The sequence below is a fragment of the Lutjanus erythropterus genome, chromosome 20 (genome assembly GCF_056507025.1).
Source record: "Lutjanus erythropterus isolate fLutEry1 chromosome 20, fLutEry1.hap2, whole genome shotgun sequence".
NCBI classification, from domain to species: domain Eukaryota; kingdom Metazoa; phylum Chordata; class Actinopteri; order Lutjaniformes; family Lutjanidae; genus Lutjanus; species Lutjanus erythropterus.
In genome coordinates, this window is record NC_139336.1 from 3578457 (window position 1) to 3596494 (window position 18038).

The 18038-nt window shown below is 38.7% G+C and overlaps 2 protein-coding genes across 2 annotated transcripts; both read right to left on the minus strand.

The window, feature by feature from the left end:
- Positions 1-730: 730 nt before the first annotated feature.
- LOC146308036 (folylpolyglutamate synthase, mitochondrial-like) lies at positions 731-12020 on the minus strand. The gene is made up of 10 exons (XM_084745639.1): positions 11909-12020; positions 11471-11532; positions 10743-10845; positions 8465-8542; positions 7227-7374; positions 6633-6719; positions 5171-5315; positions 4775-4850; positions 2642-2705; positions 731-1906 (listed from the first exon to the last, which is right to left on the minus strand). The coding sequence occupies exons 1-10, from the start codon at positions 11966-11968 to the stop codon at positions 1542-1544; spliced, it is 1188 nt and encodes a 395-aa protein (XP_084601765.1). The 5' UTR covers positions 11969-12020; the 3' UTR covers positions 731-1541.
- Positions 12021-13801: 1781 nt separating this feature from the next.
- Positions 13802-15699, minus strand: LOC146308037 (folylpolyglutamate synthase, mitochondrial-like). The gene is made up of 4 exons (XM_084745640.1): positions 15606-15699; positions 15158-15289; positions 14078-14131; positions 13802-13940 (listed from the first exon to the last, which is right to left on the minus strand). The coding sequence occupies exons 1-4, from the start codon at positions 15693-15695 to the stop codon at positions 13872-13874; spliced, it is 345 nt and encodes a 114-aa protein (XP_084601766.1). The 5' UTR covers positions 15696-15699; the 3' UTR covers positions 13802-13871.
- Positions 15700-18038: the final 2339 nt, after the last annotated feature.

Genomic DNA, 18038 nt, shown 5'->3' on the forward strand with positions numbered 1-18038 from the left:
TTGAGTTTGGGGAACCCTGAAACACTTTTCTTTGGTCGTGTCTGTAAGAGAACCCTTGATTAGCAAAGCTCTAGTGAGATTTCTGTATGTTGCTCCTTCATTACGAACTCTGAGTTCAGCGGTCCGTGTCATATCCAAGGGGTGCACCTTGCCAAGGGTAGCAGTGCTGCTTAGTTGGACGCCATCGCTCTCTCCATTGGAAAACAATGGGAGAGCCTGCGCAAAGCGTTTTTACCACTGATCATGTGTGGGGGCCTGGAGGCAGTAACTCTATTTTTTGACTGCTCTGTTTTACACGACCATTAACAGCTGACTTCTCACTCTTCTTAACCGGCCACTGGGGGCCACAAGTAATCAACAACTGCTTTAGTTTGGAAATCTTGTTTCAGCTTGTATGTGGTGGTCATGTTAATATTGGTGAACTTTACAAATCTCTGTTGGTTGCATCTGGCAGTTGTAGTGGCATTGCAGTAGGTGCTTCACCATCTGTTACCTGGCAGAGATCTGCACTCTACTGAGCAACTTCTTCAAGTTTTATAGTGAAATTGAATTACAATGGATGTGAATAGATCACCATTACAACATGATGATAATTTTATAATTTATTATCTTATATAGTTTCAGTATCTTTATACTTTATACATTCATACATATAATAACTCTATTACAATTAGATAATACAAATTTAAATTAAGAACCATTTATATATTAATGTCATTTCAGTGTAAAAGAGATTGCATAGACTCTGACTAACAGTTACATGAATTCATCTGATGCTGTCACTAGTGTTTGAATATTTGCACGTCTACAACAAAGATACGTAGGCGTTTTGCATGAAGCACTTTTTCAAATCCAGAGAAAGTAAAAGTAGAAATAGAATGAAATGGCTTTCATTTTATAAGACCAGTGTGTAGGATTTAATGGAATCTAGTGGTGAGCTTGTAGACTGCATACATCTCGCATCACCTTCCATTTCCAAGCATATAAAAGAACCTGTGGTGGCCGCTATACTCGTGATAAAACACAAAAGGACGTTTCTAGAGGATGTGTTTGGTATGCCCACTCTGAGCTGCTGTTGAAACATGGTGGTACAACATGGCAGCCTCCGTGGAAGACAACGCACGCCCTCTGTGTATATAAAGGGCTCATTCTAACAAAAACACATTGAGTCTTATTTTTCTTATTCCATCCAATTCTGCCAATACATTTCCAGAAATCCTACACACTGGACCTTTTATAAGACTGTGACAGGTAATAGTCAGGTGTCCCAGATACTATACATAAGAAATTCCATGTAGTCCAAGAAACACTTTTAGTGGCTGATCATTTGCAGCTTTGTATAAATGTAATGACCATTACTCTGGTTCATCCAGGTGGTGTCAGTGTTCACTGAAGAAAGATAACAATACCTCGGTACGGCTCATCCCATTCAACCACAAAGTAAACCACAAAGTTAAATGTGTATATAAAGAGACCATCCACCCATTAAATAAACTTAACTTAAACTTTAAATTCACTACTTTAAATTTCACATAATACATTTACTTGGAGGAAACTGGGATGAAGAGTTTGAGTACTCCTCCCACCAGGTGGAGGCTTCCAGTGACGAGTACGTGGATCTCGGCTGCGTCACAGAGCGGAGCAGCTTTGGCTGTGACGCTGGGTTTAACTGGTGAGAATGCCTTAGATGCTTCTGCCAACACTGAATCCCTCCCCTGAGTGATCCACTGGAGGGCGCTAGGGATGCATGAGAGGACGATGGTGTCTTTTTTCTTTCCAGAGACCAGGCCGTTCTCGGCGGGCAGTTGTGTACCTTTGTTATCTCCCAGACCGTTGTGGAGACGCCAGCTCCTCTCATTGTCCAAGCATTGATTTATCTTGTCTTCCTCCGTTTCGTGCTGCGGGTCTATAGATGTATAGGAATAACAGAACTGATTAAATAAATAGTTTTTCTGTTTTTTCTGTAACGCATAGGCCCCTTTTTACACAAATTTAAAATCTTTCCCATGTGTAAAAGCAGTAGTTCAACATTTTGGGAAATATTCTTAATTGCTGTCTTTATACTTACATAAACAAAAATGTAAAATATGACAATGACAGTGGGTTTTCGTTGCATGCTTTTACCATTTCTTGACAAACAGTATCCGGCTTCTTAAACCTCATCACAATGAAGTTGCCACATTTAGCACCATTGTGTCTGTACAGAAATCAAAATCCTGAGTTTACTGACTCTATCTGGCAACCCCCACTGTAGCCAGAGACAGATGCACCAGCGGAGTGATTAACTGTTGTTTATCAAGAAATAGTTCCAATGCATGATCCCATAAAACCACCACAACATGGCTTGATCTTTGGATAGAGCCAGGCTAGCTGTTCCCCCTGCTTCCAGTCTTTATGCTAAGCTAGGCTAACCATGTCCTAACTCCAGCTCTGTGCTGGAGCTAATAATCTTACAAATAAAGCAAGACTGCATGTTTCCAAAATGTTGCACTATGCCTATAAGTGAAGAGCTGGCTGTTTAGAGGTAGACAATCAATCTCAAACCGACAGAATGCTTTGGAAAATTTGCAGTTATGAAAAGTCCAGTGATTTTTAGTTATACCACTGGTATGGTATGGATTGTGATGTTTGCTGATCTCACCTGCACCACCAGAAGCGATGGGTTCACTGATTGGGCAGAACACGGCATAGTCAAACTGGCATGGCTGGAAAGAAACACAAGTAAAAAAGTATAAATGTCTGCTCAGACATTTATTAGTCAGCTAACAGTGTTGTTGCCAAATCAGACCCTGTAGCAAGATCTACCAGGAGATGAATGGTGTCATGTATTTTAGTTTATTTAATATAGATATGGCTTTATTTTTCCTTCTGTTCCTGGATACATACAGTTTTAGTGTTGAATATGCAGAGACTTAAATACGTGGACCCATGTTGATCAAACTAATGAATGCTCTAAAGGGCCAGCTTAGGAGTAAATTAGTTGTTTGCTGATGGTGAAAAATAGAGCTCATTTACGAAACAACTTTCTGCTACTTATAGCAAAGTGAGAAGAAAAACATTGAAGAGTTCTCAGGTGAGCATATGATTAATCCCATGTATGCCCTGAGCAGGAAGAGCCAATCAGAGCCAAGTATTCATCTACCCAAATTTTCATTGTTATTTTTAAGTATCTCAATTAGTAATTAACATGGGAGGTAAACAACAATTTAATATATTTCTCTAATATAGCCCTCCAAGAACTGCCACCTTAATGTGGTGAGGTTTTTATACATCCTTGTGACCCTTGGAGAAAATGGCTGCAGAGAGGGGGGGCAGACGATGAGTGATTCACAGACCCTATATGAAGTAGCTAAAGCACCTTGCCTGCAACAAGGAAACCAGGGGCCCAACTGGGAACGAGCCTTGCTAGCAAGCATCTGGTGGCTGGGTACTGACCCATAGGGCACAGCTGGGCACAGCCCAAAAAAAGTATATGAAGCCGTTACCCTGTGGACCCACCTCTCGCAAGGATAGGCATTAGAATCAGGTGCATTTTAAACAAGATGGCCAACAAAGGTGGAAACGTAGGTGTGCTGACCCCTGCTGTTGCAGACTGGGTCTAGGAAGATGGAATGTCACCTCTCTCATTAGGAAGGTTGTTGTTAGCTCACCTCTATATACAGTAATGGGTCTGGAACCAGACTGTTGGAGAGGGGCTGGACTCTCGCTTTGCCAGAGTTGCCCAAGGTGGTAGTGCCCAGCAGGTGTGGGGATACTCATAAGCTTCTAGGTGAGCATTACTGTGTTGGAGTTCTGCCACTCTATATAGAGAGAGGAAGGTTCTGACTGTTGTTTGTGCTTATGCACCTAAGGACACCACCATAGTTCTACTGGAGCATTTCAATGCTCACATGGTAACTAATGAATAACTTGGAAGGATGTGGTTGGGAGCCTTGATCTGAATCTTAGTGGTGCTTTGTTATTGGACTTCTTCGCTAGTCATAAACAAACACTGTGGTGGAGTATAGGGTGATTAATAAATGTACTTGGTACCAGAAAACCTGAGGCTAAAGATCAACAACCAACTCTCTAATCATATCAGCAGGTCTGTGGCCATATGTCTTGGAACCTCAGGAGAAGAGAGGAGCAGAGCTGTCAACTGATCATCACCTGGTGAGCTGGATCAGATGGTGGGGGAGGCTACTGGACAGACCTGGTAAGCCCAAACGAGTAGTTAGGGTAAACTGTGAAGCTGTTGCAGAGGCCCTTGTTCATGAGGTTATCAACGCCCATGACTGAAAGAATCTTTTGTGCATCCCAGGGGAAGCTGGGGACATGGAGTCCGTGTTTTCCTATTATTGGGGTATCAGACTGCTCAACCTGCCCAGGAAAATGCATTCCAGGGTGCTGGAGAGGAGGCTCCAACCAGTTGCTGAACCTCTGACCCAGGAGGAGCAATGCAGTAGTGAAGGAGGAGCTGTGCCAAAAGGCTTTCAAAATACTTTTGATTGCAGTGCCACCTACCATTATAATGCCGCTAGTTTTTGTTGGCCTCATCTAATTTTACTGCTCTTGTCCACTAAAATGATAGTCAGTCTGCCTGAATCCATGTGAATACAGCATTAGCCTGCCACTGCAACATGCCCCCAGAAAAGCAAAAGGAAATGTCTGAATGGATAATAACATAATTTTAAAATATATACTTCAAATAGGGAATTTGGCTTAAATGTGGAAACAAAACATCTATCCATACACTAAAATACTCTAAACAACACTGGAAGGCAGCTGTACTCACCATCAGTAGTTTAAGGAAGGCTGCTGAGTCTCTCTCTCCTGTTGTATTGAACAGCAACACTCTGACCACAGGCCCACTATACAACACAAACATGTCAAGGTTTTACATTAGTATTGTTCAGCTGTATGAGCAAATGTCCTAAGTGTTTGTAAAGGCAAAGACCACTAGTTGTTAAACTAAGTATGATGAACTGGTGGTGTCTTTAGAAATGAATTACAGTATAGCTGAATTTCAGTCTGGGTTATTGGGTAGTCTGTGTGTAAAGTGTCTGTAATCCTGTTATCAGTGAATAGTACTCAGTCTACTGAACTTATAAATAGTTTTACATGAAGTTGCTTGATTGCAGCAGCCACGATACCAACAATGAGCGTCATGTCTTGAGGGAGAGGTGTTTACCTTGCATTCCTTTCGACTGCAGTCTCTCTGAACCAGTCTACACAGGCCTGAATACTGTGCTTGGTGTGAGCTCCATCCAAGAAGTAGGTGACTGGTCCATGTTTCACAATCTGATTCCTCCCAGGCCACTCTGTTTCTGCCAGCCCTGAGCACAAGCATACATATGCCATACCATACATGTCACATTTAGCCCGGGAACTGTTACTGTTGATTTCTGTTGATTCTTATTCACAAATATCACACCTGCCAGTAACATCATCTCTCTAATTAATTTAGTAGGACAGAAATCAGGACATGACATTTCTCTACAATTGAGTCTTTGTTAGCTGTATGTACATCTGCTTTGTAAGAGGGCTGTAGTTCAAGTCAAGCAAGTTCGCAGATGTTGTAATAAGCTTCATTGACAGCCACTGTTCAGTCCTCCATGCCATAAGTTAGCAAAACACTAGCTAACTAGCTAGATAATATAGCTATATATATATATATATACATATACATACATATATATATGTATATATATATATATATACATATACCCAACTAGCTAGCTAGAGGTTTAATAATATATCAAATATCTCATATCTACTGTGATATTACATCACTTTAATTGTTTTATTCAATAAAAGGACTGCTACTGACTGCTGCATTGTTTTTGTTTTGCAATTGAACATACATAATTCAAACACTTATTGGCAAATGACATGCCAATTGTTTGCTCATGTTTAGGTCATGACTGCTACTTTTATTTTATTAAAGAAGGAAAGCAGCAACACTTCAAGTCAATGGGAAAAACAAATTTTAAACAAACAAAAGATGGTGTACACATCCTATTTATTATTTAATAAAAGATTTTCTCAAGTCACCATTTTTCTTAGTTTTTTTAAAATTGTGATAAATATCATATCTTGGAGTTTTTGGTATCTTTACATCCCTATTTGTTGGCATTTGTTCAGATGTTAATAGCTAGCAAAGAGTTGATGTAGATTAGTGAGCTAGTAAACTAGCATTGTGCTGATATTAGCTAACTTAAGGTCTGACTGTATGCGATATTTTTTTCCCAGGATGGCAAAGGCATGACCTACCCTTCTCAGCTATTGAATGGCTTATCCAGATAGTCTGACCCAAACCCACTCTCACTCCTCACATGTAAATCTACCCTACTCAAAGGAGAGGCTACTAGGAAGAGTGGGGTAGGCCATGACTTTGCCATGACAAGCTGAGAACATACAGGAAACAGGAAAGGACAAAGTTGACAGAGGTTGTGCTGGGGACCAAACTTGCTCAACTGTGAGCTTAATGGAGCACAGAGCAAAAAGTGGCGGGGCTTTGGAGGGGTTAGTTTTAACTGACATATGTCAACATATTGAAGTAGCTCAGTAAAGGATCCAAAAAGCAGTGAATCAATGATCTTTGTCATAATTTTGCTCTTATTAACAGTGATAGATTGCTCTTCAGGACTCACCTTTCACCATGATGGGACTGGGTTTGAAGGAAGTCCCCTGAAGTAGACCTGTGCTCTCAACACTGGTGAAAGGAAAGCCATTATCTCCTGTGAGAGGACACACTGTTATAGGTTTATTCAGACATGACAGCACATCTATGGAAATAGCTACAGTACTCAGCAACTTAAACTATTAAACTATTTTTGTTTTCCATGTGTCCAAGAGATGATAATTGAGCAATACATTTATTAAAATGTGTCTAAGAAGCCAGAACAAGACATGCATCTCTTTGTGTTTAACCTTTGCCGCTGTTCTTTACATTTAACCAAACCCAACTGATGTTGTGACTTTTACATGAAAGTGGCTCAGATGTTTATTCAGAATTGAGACCAACATGTTAAATGATGAATGAACTTTATAGGTATCTACTAAACCTCAGTTTAAACTAAATGAACTTCAGACGTTCATTTTTTGAACATTTTAAATTTAAATTCTGGCCATATTTTACACATTCCATAGCTATTATAGGTTAGCTATGCTGTCCTTCTAATAATAATAAATAACAAAATAATGAAAATAACACAGTTCAAATGTTAGTTAACATCCTGTCCCACCTGGGAGACATCTTCTCTGAAGCCAAGTGTGACTCAGCTGGAGGGCCAGGGAGGCGTTGGAGTGCTGGTGCTTCCCTGCCAGGCCCAGACGCAAAGGTCCACAGTCCGTCTTGTAGTCCTCCAGCTCTGGACACACCCACAGAGGACACTACAACAACAGGTTGTATTAGATGTGTTGCATCAAACTGAACAGCAAGAGGAGAGATTCCAACATCCAAGTTTTAGTGACACTTTATATCAAAGTGCTGGTAATAAGTGTTAATTAGTAGGTAATATAACCCTTATAAGATGCTTATTAACATTCATATGCGTTAACAAGATTATGAAGGTGTTAACAATCGCAGAACAAACATGGTTATTGTTAGAATAAGATATTTATGAGCACTAAGAAACTTGTCAACAGTTTATAGCCTGCTTAAGAATATCAATAAAAGCCTTATGAGTCTCTTATAATTGTTTATAATAGCATCATAAATATATATAATGCGCTCACCTAACTTGCCTATTATGTCATTATTAAACATTTACTTAGCTTTATTATTGCTTTATTTAGATTTCTACGCACTTTATTATGCATTTATTAGCAGTTAATAATGGACTTATTAGCAGATAGCTGTGTATTTTGTGGCTAGCAGATCTAAAGTGTGAACAATGCTTATTAAGGTTAATAAATGCTTTATTATGCACTTATTAACAGCTAACCACAATTTTATTATTGTTATTATCCTTATTATCCTTATTATTATTATTATCATCATCATCATCATCATTATCATTATTATTATTATTAGTAGTAGTAGTAGTATTTTCTCAGGCTGATGTTTATATTTGACGTAAGTTGACCTTGAGTGCATTTAAAGGTGGATCAAATCAAATGTATCATTATTATTAGTATTATTTCATTTAGAAATCTTGAAACAACAGGAAAATATTAGTCAAGGTTTAAGAATCACATGATAGTGAGCTTAGTTAAATCTAATAAATAGGTTTGTAATATTATAAACAATTTCAGGAAACTCACAAGGTCTTTATTAATGTTTTTAGAAGTCTATGAAAAGTTAACACATTTTTTATGAGTGCTTATATTTTACAATCTAAAAAAAGACCAGTTTATTATTCTTTTATGAACATATATATAGTCTTATACATCTTATAAGCACCTTACTATCTATTGCTATAACAGGCAATGTAATATCAGCTTTTTATTACCCCAAAGTTGACTCTGAATGGTCACTTACTCTGATCTCTTTGGCCCTGTCCCTGAGCACAGCCATCGCATTTTCTGGCTGTTTGACTGTGAAAGCAGGAACCCCTGGCTGAAAACACGTATGTGGATTAAGAACCAGTGAGGTGACAGAACAGTGGAGAAGAAAAAAAACAACACAAAAAAAGCTTTAATTTGAAAGGAATTGTCTCTCCACCAGGCCTGAACCCAAGTATGAAGAAATCATGACTTCCTACAAACCATTAACATTTATTCATTACTTAATTTTCCCACTTCTTCTTCATCACTGGATGGAATTTGCTCACTTTTCATGGAGACTGAGGAAGCTGGACTTTACTCAAAATCAAATCTCAAAAACCCAAATGGGGCATTTCCATGACAACAGAGCAAACTATGGGCAAAATTGGCCCTTGAGTAACTTTTTATGGTCACGGATGTCAAGGAGTGGGAAGTTCGAATGTCATACTGTTGTGTTCCAAGTTGCAAGCCGCAACACATCTGACACATTTTTTGTCATTTCATGGTTTCCTGATTGATTGGCAACTGAAAGGACAGTGAAGGATAGTTAAAATCTGGAGGGCCATCCTTCAAGACAAAATCAACCCATTAACTGCTCCAGATAACCACAGCATTCAGCAACTTCCTAGCTAACTACTTAGTTACTTACTAATACCATGCCTACCGCACAAAACACACACTGTGAAAGTGCTCGGAACACACTTTTGTGTTGGATGTAATCTGTATGAACATTATAGAGAAATGTGTTCCAGTGAACCTAATGTCACATAATGTCACCAAATTAAACCAGAACATTTGTCGGGTGAAGACAAAACTGTACAGTTAACTAACGTTACATTGCAAGCTTGATTATATCCAGTGTGTTTTGCTGAAATAAATGTGTCCAAGATGTGCGTTGATATTCCAGTTTATTTACATCTTGCCTATTGTTTTCTTTTCTTTTGTATTGTTAGCTAGGAAATGGATAAATGCTAATGTTAGCTACGGTAGCTGATGGGCTATCATATATGTTGTTGTCAGTGGTGTAAGTAGTCAGTGACAGACCCAAATGCAAGATTTTCAAACTGGGTTTGCTGTCCTGACATTTCGCCCGCTACCTTTTCTGTATTTATTTTCCCTCGTGGTATTATTGTGCATATCCATCATTTCAATAACCCAGAAACACTTTCTGTTCATTTTTGAACATCAAATTAATCCTTACTCAAACTTAACTTAGAAATAAGGCATAAATCAAAATGAATGAATCAAAACAATAAACTGTATGTTTGTGTATGTAAAACTTACTTGTGTTATTGTAATGTTATTTATTTGGTGAATGATATCAAGTATGTGTCACCATGAGTGTTTTGACTGATTGAGCACTACAAAAACCTACCATGCAACAAGACAAATAAAATGTGGGACACTATACATTCTTTTAAAATGGCAGTGGTAAATTATGTAAGGATCAGGGCCACTGAACTATTACAGGCTCGTGTGTGCGAGCCCTGATTTGCTGCAGGCCGTAATGCAGGTGCAGCCGGTTGTTTTATCATGAAAGATAGCCTAATGTCCAGGCCTGGGTATCTGTACTCACTACCTTTAAGCTATCAATTGAAATAATCTGGTACTGAGTAATATTGAAACTTCTCCAGTCAAACGATACCCAGCTCTACTGATGTTCCACCAGAAGGAAGCGGTAAAATGATAATGATTTGTCAGATTCTCTACCACCTGCAACCTGACACCACTGACACGAATAAAGATGGACGGCGCTTCTCCACTTCCTCCAACTGCACAAAAATGAAGCCGAAATATCCCGGTACTGCCGTCTTGCACTGGTAATGTAATTTGGGGCCACAGTCTATGCAGTAGCGATCAGGCTTGAAGCCACATTTCCGAGTTCCCGCTCATACCAGTTAGTTCATTTGCCAGCAGAGCTCAGCTATTAATCATGACATGATCAGAAAAATTAAGATACATCAGTGTGATAGGAGCTGCCTAAAGTGATACCATGGTGATGTTTGGGAAACATTTATTTGACTTTTTGACTGTTTTATTTCGGCCCTATTAAAATGGAGGAGACAGGGTTTATGAGTTTTACTGCAGCCATCCACCAGGTGATCAGCATGTTTTGACTTCACTTTTAAGGAGCTGTCATGTTGTTCATTTCTAGTATACGTCTAAGCTTGGAACACTGCAGTATGACATCGGAGCTTCCCATTTGAGCGTGATGTCAGAGGAAAATGGCTGCCTTGTGAACATGGAGAACATGATAAGTAGAGCCAACACACCTTAAAGATGCCTCCTTTGTGCCAGGCGATCTTCTCAATGGTGTTTCCCAGAGTCTGAGTGTGGTCGATATCCAGAGAGGTGACACCACACACCCACGGCCTCCTGTTGACACAGAACCACAGAGGAACAAAAAAAAAAAAAAAACATTGGTGTCTAGACCGTGTGATGTCATTCATGTGACGGAAACAAAGAACAAGGTGAGCTTACTAAATATACAAACTGCGTCTTTTGACTTACAAATGTCTTCATGTATCGTTCATTCATGAAAATTGGGACACAATTGTATTTTGAATTTGTTTTTTACTTTACTCTTCAATTATTCTGGAAAATATATTTTAACCTTTCAACCTCCAAGTGACTAAGTCTTTTATTAGATGTACATGTCAACTCAGACAAAGTTGTGTTGTGAAAAACAGAAAGTTTACTGCTGCTTGAGCAGAGTAGATTAAATCGTGTTTTTGTAAAAATCTGAGGGAAACCTGAATCAGAATAATACATTTTAAAGGTAGGACAAGGACAAGGTATTGTTAGTTTTAGATTTTGAAGGCTTTTAACACATTGTAAAATTGTTTTAAGTTGTGAATTCTTGTCTGGGACAAGGCTGGTTTCTGGCACAGAGCAAGTTTAGAAATTAAAGCAAACTAAAACATATCATAATTATATATATTTAATATATATATAAATTCCTAAAGAATAAATACTCAGCAAAAAATTAGAAGAGTCTTACCTCATAACGTTGGTGCAGTCATACGATCCACCAATCCCAACTTCTATTAAAGCTACATCCACCTGGAAAAAACAACAGTGGTGTTTAGATTCTTTTTACCCTGCTAGTAGACCTGAGGATGGTGATATCAGCTGATCACACTGATCCAGAGCAAGATGTCTCAACAACTACAGGCAGACTGCAGGAACTTTTCTCCAGAGGATGAACCTTTTCCACTGTGAACAATCTCTGAGTTGTCATGATGTTGCACACAGAGAAATGGCTCACTTCTAAAGAAAAGATATCAAAAGGCCAGAGACTTATCAGATTCAAAACTAATGGGTGGAACTTTGCACGAGTGTTTCACTTCACTGCCAAATGATTTTGTAACATTCACAAGAAACTTTGGGTTCCCACTCGCTGGCTGCTGGTGAAGGCAGCACAGGGCTGCCTGCGTACCTTCTCCTGAAGAAACACATGGAAGGCCAAGATAGTGTAGAAACGGAAGAGTGTTGGCATGGACCCTCCGTGGGCTTCCTGTGGAGGTTAAGGACAAAGAAAAAATTCACGCATCACCTTGTTTGCAAAGTTGCCAAGCAAAATATTCTTAAGTTTGTTGAAAGCCGATGCTAAACTGAATTGCTGGCTTTTAATGCTGAATAATGCACACTCACCAGCCACTTCATGAGGTAAACCTGTTCAGTTGCTGTTAATGCAAATAACTAATCAGCCAATCACAGGGCAGCAACTCAATACATTTAGGCAAGTAGACAAGGTCAAGACGACCTGCTGAAGTTCAAACCGAGCATAAGAATGAAGAAAGGTGATTTAAGTGACTTTGAACATGACAGGCTGGTCTGAGTTTTTCAGAAACTGCTGATCTACTGGGATTTTCACGCACAATTATCTCTAGGGTTTACAGAGGATGGTCCAAAAAAAGAGAAAATATCCAGTGAGCGTCAGTTCTCTGAGTGAAAATGCCTTGTTGATGCCAGAGGTCAGAGGAGAATGGTCAGACTGGTTTGAGATCATAGAAAGGCAACTGTAACTCAAATAACCAGTCGTTACAACCAAAGTATGCAGAAGACCATCTCTGAACACACAACATGTTGAACCTTGTTAATGAGAACAGGAAACTGAGGCTACGATTCACACAGGTTCACCAAAATAGGACAATGGAAGATTGAAAAATGTCGCCTGGTCTGAAGAGAGTCAATTTCTGCCCCAACATTCAGATGGTCGGTTCAGAATCTGGTGTAAACAACATTAAAGCATGGATCCATCCTGCCTTGTATCAACAGTAATGGTGTTGGTGATATTTTCTTGGCACACTTTGGGTCCCTTAGTTACCTTAGTTTAAACACCACAGCTCCAGTGGCCTCTACAGTCACCAGATCTCAGTCCAACAGAGCACCTTCAGGGTGTGGTGGAACAGAAGATTCACATCATGGATGTGCAGCCAACAAATCTGCAGCAACTGTGTGATGCTGTCACATCTGTATGGACCAAAATCTCTGAGGAATGTTTCCAGCACCTTGTTGAATCTATGCCACGAAGAATTAAGGCAGTTCTGAAGGGAAAAGGGGGATCAGCCTGATACAAGAAAAGTGGACCTAATGAAGTGGCCGGTGGTATTTTATATGGTTCAAATGTGATGTGAAAGGTGTTGCTTGACCATGAGTGTGTCCAAAATATTTCAAGAGGATACTCAGCTAAACCGACAGTTCCATTTTAAAGTCAGGTGACCTACTTTAGTTTTATCCAGCCGTTCATGAATCTGCCAGAAATATTTGGCAAACAGCTCTTCTCCAATGGGCTGTCCGTTGAGTCGAATCCTCTCCCTGAATTGGAGTAAATGTGGGGAACTGCAACCAAGACGGAAACATCAAAACAGGAGTGTTAAGTCACTTTTCACTGCTTATTGCATATTATGCATTGGACTGATATGCAAACATTTCCGACCTGTTTCCTAACCTGATGAACATTAGATCCCCTTAATCTGAGGCTGATATTTTGTTAAGAGCTAGTTTTAGAGCTCTTAACAATATATATACATATATATATATATATGTGTATGTATATGGAAATATATATATATAAATGGAAATATATATATTTATTTGTTTTGAACAGGATACCAACCTGTTCAAACAAGTGACCCCTAGTCAGTAAAAATCCCTGTTAATAAAAAAGAACAGGCCAGCTCACCAGTGTGACGTTTGTTTTAATGCTTTCACAAGTCTATTACCTGTGTACCTTAATAAATTAGGTGGTTAAATTCAAAATAAAGTGGTCACCTTCAACTCTTTATTAAAAATAGGTAATAAAAAAGATCAATAATTATAAATATTGACTGAAATGATACTATTTATCTGATAAAGTTTTCAGCTATATAAACCAGCGCAATTTATACACTGCAGTCTTACGTGAAAAGTCCCGTTCGGTAGCCATAACATCTCAGAATCTTCTCAGTGAACGCACACGTTGAGCCCTGAAAGGTAAAGTCAAACAATTAGAATCCACTCTTCTACAGCACAAGTTTGTCTCACTCAATTCATGGACGCATAATTGAAAACATGTTTGCATGATCAGAGCTTGTGAGATGATTGTGATAGGTAGTCAGCTCACCTTGCCCTTTGTTCCTGTAACATGAATGATATTGAGACGATCTAGATCCTCCACCTTTTGACACACACACACACGCACACACACACACACACACACACACACACACACACACACACACACACACACACACACACACACGCACGCACACACACACACACCAGATGAGACTAAAAGAAATGAATTACTCTATCACGTTATGACAATAACTTTTTAATCCTAGAACGGAGGTCTGCAACCAGCATCTGGAGCCACATGCAGCTCTTTACCCCTCTCCAGTGGCTCCCTCTGACTTTGGCAAAAACAAAAAAAAGAATATGGAAATTAATAAGTTACTTTTTTGACATTTTAATTTTCATTTATGATTGATGTAGGTCTATGAAAAAGGTGAGACAACATGCTGCAATAGAATTTTGACAAAGTTTTACCAACAACTAATCTTTTGTTGAGATAATTTACTTTTCTTCTTTGGATAAATTTAAATCTTTGAATTTTACAAACCCCCAAAAATATTAAATTTCAATATTTTCAATTAAAGCCATTTAATTTTCAGGCACCAATATAATGACAAATCAGGTTCACAGCTTAATGTGACCAAAATTTTAAATATACATATATATATATATATATATATATATATATATATATATATATATATATACATATTTGAGTTTCTACAACTTAACGATTCAAGTTTATCTAAAGAAGAATAGCAAATTAACTCAACCTAAGATTACAGTTTATTTCAAAACATTATTTGACTTGGGCTCAAAACTCAGAAGTCTGTTGCAGTACATTGTCTTGAAATTTTGATTTGTCTCAGCTATGTATTTTTACAGTGTACAGTGATTCTTACATTTGTCAGCTGTACAAAAATTAATAGCCTAAACACTACACCAAATTAAAAAAAAAAAAGTTTTAATATTTCGTCACTTAAAATGCACTTGGAGTGTTTTCCTCTAAATTAAAAAAAAAAGTCTTCAGGGAAAAGAGAGAATTCAATAGCTGCAGACAGATGGAAGGGGGACACTTTCAGACCCCTGTCCTAGAAGATGACATTTTAAGCCGAAATAAGTGACTCACTTTGAGGCCGGCTCGCTCCATAAAGCCTCTCATGGACTGGAGCAGCACCTCAGGTGTGCTCCGCTCTTGTTCCAGCTGTTCCAGAGCACTGGCATTGGTCTTTATTGCCTGCAAAGTGTTAATAATAATGTCCTGCAGCAAAAGCAAAGGGGGAAATGATCAGAACTGCAGCATGCTTAAAAGATATACCCTAAATGCTAGAAACTACAGCGCCCAGATGTTTGCAAAGATTATTGAGCCTTTCTGAAGAATCCAACTTTTGAAGGATTTACATCTTCAGTAAGGACCTGTAGACTGTGCATGAGTGCCACAGACAGGGTAGGGAAGTCACAAAATATTGAGCCTTGTCCTTTTAAGCAATATGTGTACATCCATGATGTAAAGACATTTTCAAGACTCTCTGAATGGGCCTACAGCAAATAGAAAGACAGAAAAAAAAACAGCTTACCATTTCTGTTAGGTCTCCTGATTCACTTTTCACACCACGATCATCTGCTGTAGAGTGACAATGCTGCATCACTTTTATGTGCACGCTCATCCACCTCCAATAGGATACAGACATACCTCTCTGACTCCACCTGTGCTGCTGGCTCCTTTTCCAGACAGAAGTCTGGAGGGGATCATGCGATAGCCTGTGTCTGTGAGACCAAATGATTTGCAGCTTGTTCCGGAAGGACCTCACGTTAGCTTAATGCTTTGTAAATATTTGTGACTGAATGCTACAGAAGAGTGTTACTGTCAGGGATAAGAAAAAAAATGAGAGGAGAAAGATTTGCATTTTTTATTTCAACAATAAAGTCAATGTCGAGAATAAAGTTGAAATGTTGAGCAGAAAGCTGAACTGTTGAGAATAAAGTTGAAATGTTTAGAATAGATTCAAACTAAATCAGAAATCAAATTTATTCTCAACATTTCAACTTGCATACTGTTCAAAAGAATTTGTTTGGAATGTTGGTCAGTATGACTGAACAGTGGTTGGTTCAACTCAATTTAATTTTAAGGTTAATGGACCTGTTAAGTCAATGGATTTTGTGACGGTCCACCCATGTGTCTTGTTTTGTTCACCCAGATACTGGGTGGGTCGTCAGTGAGACTGGTTGCACCTGAGAGTTGGGAGGAGCCAGAGGGCATAAAAGAGCTGCTCTCCCTAGACTCTTTCTTTCTCTGGCTGGGCTGCTGCCACCATTCCTCATGACCATCTTACCATTTTAGTTTGGGTTTGAATCCTTATTTTCAGCACTCATACATACACCCATTTCCACCCACACATGCACTACATTTGGGTTTTTCAATAAAATATCCACATTATTGATCTTTTTGTGTGTGGACTCCCTCCTTTTGTTGCAACTTTGAGCCAAGCTGTAACAATTTTCTAAAACACAAATAAGACTTTGAAATAATTATTCAACCAAAATTCAGCTGACTTACATGTTTAAGTTTAACCAGCTCAGAATGATTTACAGTCAAGTTTTGCAACTTTTTGTTATCAATTATTTTTATTTCAAGAGGAAGAACCAATTCATTAGAACAGTAAGCATAATATTAATGTGTAACTACCCCATGATGACCATGAGGGGTAACTCCACCCCAACCTCACCCCTGTGGCAACCAGTATACATAAATTCATAAATTAATTGAGTGGAAAATTTTGCAGGAGAAGTTTTGCTGAGCTCATAGGTGTCTCAGAGGTTTAAGAAATCTCATATTGGTCTTAAATTGAAGATCTTATTTTGAACTTTTCCTGTCGTCTGGGTACAGCAAAATGCACTTTCAAGTGACAAGACGAAAGCGACATAAGAGACGAATACAGTACAAAAGACATAAGATAAAAGATAAAACAAGATGAACTTGTACTTGAGTAAAGTGTGTGTACTTTTGCCAACTCTGCACAGATGACAGATTGGAGAAGGTGTGAGTTTCATGAGGTGACATTTTCTAGGAGTGAGGTATAGTGTATGTATAAAATTAAAGTCAATAAATTTGTGATTTGGATTTTTAGATGTACAGTGCAAGTTGTTCCAGACAGTAAACTAATCCACATCACCAAGATCTCTTTCCCACACCTGATTAATAGCAAGTGGACGACATGAAGAGTTCAGTAACAAACACAGGTGACTGAACAAACAATCTGTCCATCACATCTAACACTCAATCTTAATTTGATGCCTGATGCAACTGTGATACATCACCTTTTCACACTCAGTGTTTGGAAACTGAGGACACTGACTGTAGCAGTTTTAAAAGTGAAATTCTTTCTCATTCTTGCTTGATATACGACTTCAGCTGCTCAACAGTTCGGGGTCTCTGTTGTTGTATTTTGTGCTTCTTATTGCACCACACATTTTCAATGGGAGACAGGTCTGGACTGCAGGCAGGTCAATCTAGAACCTGAACTCTTTTACTATGAAGACATGCTGCTGGAACACATGGACAATGTGTCTCGCTGAAACAAGCAGGGAAATCACTAAAAAAAAAATGGCAGCCCATGTAGTATCCTTTATAGAATTAAGTGGGTTTTTAATACAGTCCTGCCTGAGGGATCAAACATCATGGGCATTTAATGTTGGTTTTCAGTCTTGCCTTTCTCTGAATATTTGAATGTGGCACGGTGTAGATGTGTTTGTTTTTTTCGGGCGTTCCACAACTTTCAGTCTTTGGTTGCTCCTGTTCCAGCCTTTTTGAAACGTGTTGCAGGCATCAATTTCAGAATGAGTGCATTTACAAACACAATTTGAACATTAAATATCCTGTCTTTGTACTGTACTGAACAGAGGTCAAAAAGATTCACAAAAAACTGCATTCTGTTTGTACTTGCATTTTCCACAGTTTCCTAACTTTTTAGGAATTGAGGTTGTAAGTTCACAAAGGAGACAAAGAAAAA

Excerpts from the sequence above, each read along its gene's own strand:
- LOC146308036 (XM_084745639.1), bottom strand. The coding sequence starts at position 11,968 with ATGCCAACACTCTTCCGTTTCTACACTATCTTGGCCTTCCATGTGTTT. Across the intron at positions 11,533-11,908 it reads ATGTGTTTCTTCAGGAGAAG|GTGGATGTAGCTTTAATAGA; the intron begins GTACGCAGGCAG and ends TGTTTTTTCCAG. Across the intron at positions 4,851-5,170 it reads GCAGTCGAAAGGAATGCAAG|TGGGCCTGTGGTCAGAGTGT; the intron begins GTAAACACCTCT and ends TGTGTTGTATAG.
- LOC146308037 (XM_084745640.1), bottom strand. The coding sequence starts at position 15,695 with ATGAGCGTGCACATAAAAGTGATGCAGCATTGTCACTCTACAGCAGAT. Across the intron at positions 14,132-15,157 it reads TGGAGCGAGCCGGCCTCAAA|GTGGAGGATCTAGATCGTCT; the intron begins GTGAGTCACTTA and ends GTGTGTCAAAAG. Across the intron at positions 13,941-14,077 it reads TTACAGGAACAAAGGGCAAG|GGCTCAACGTGTGCGTTCAC; the intron begins GTGAGCTGACTA and ends TTTACCTTTCAG.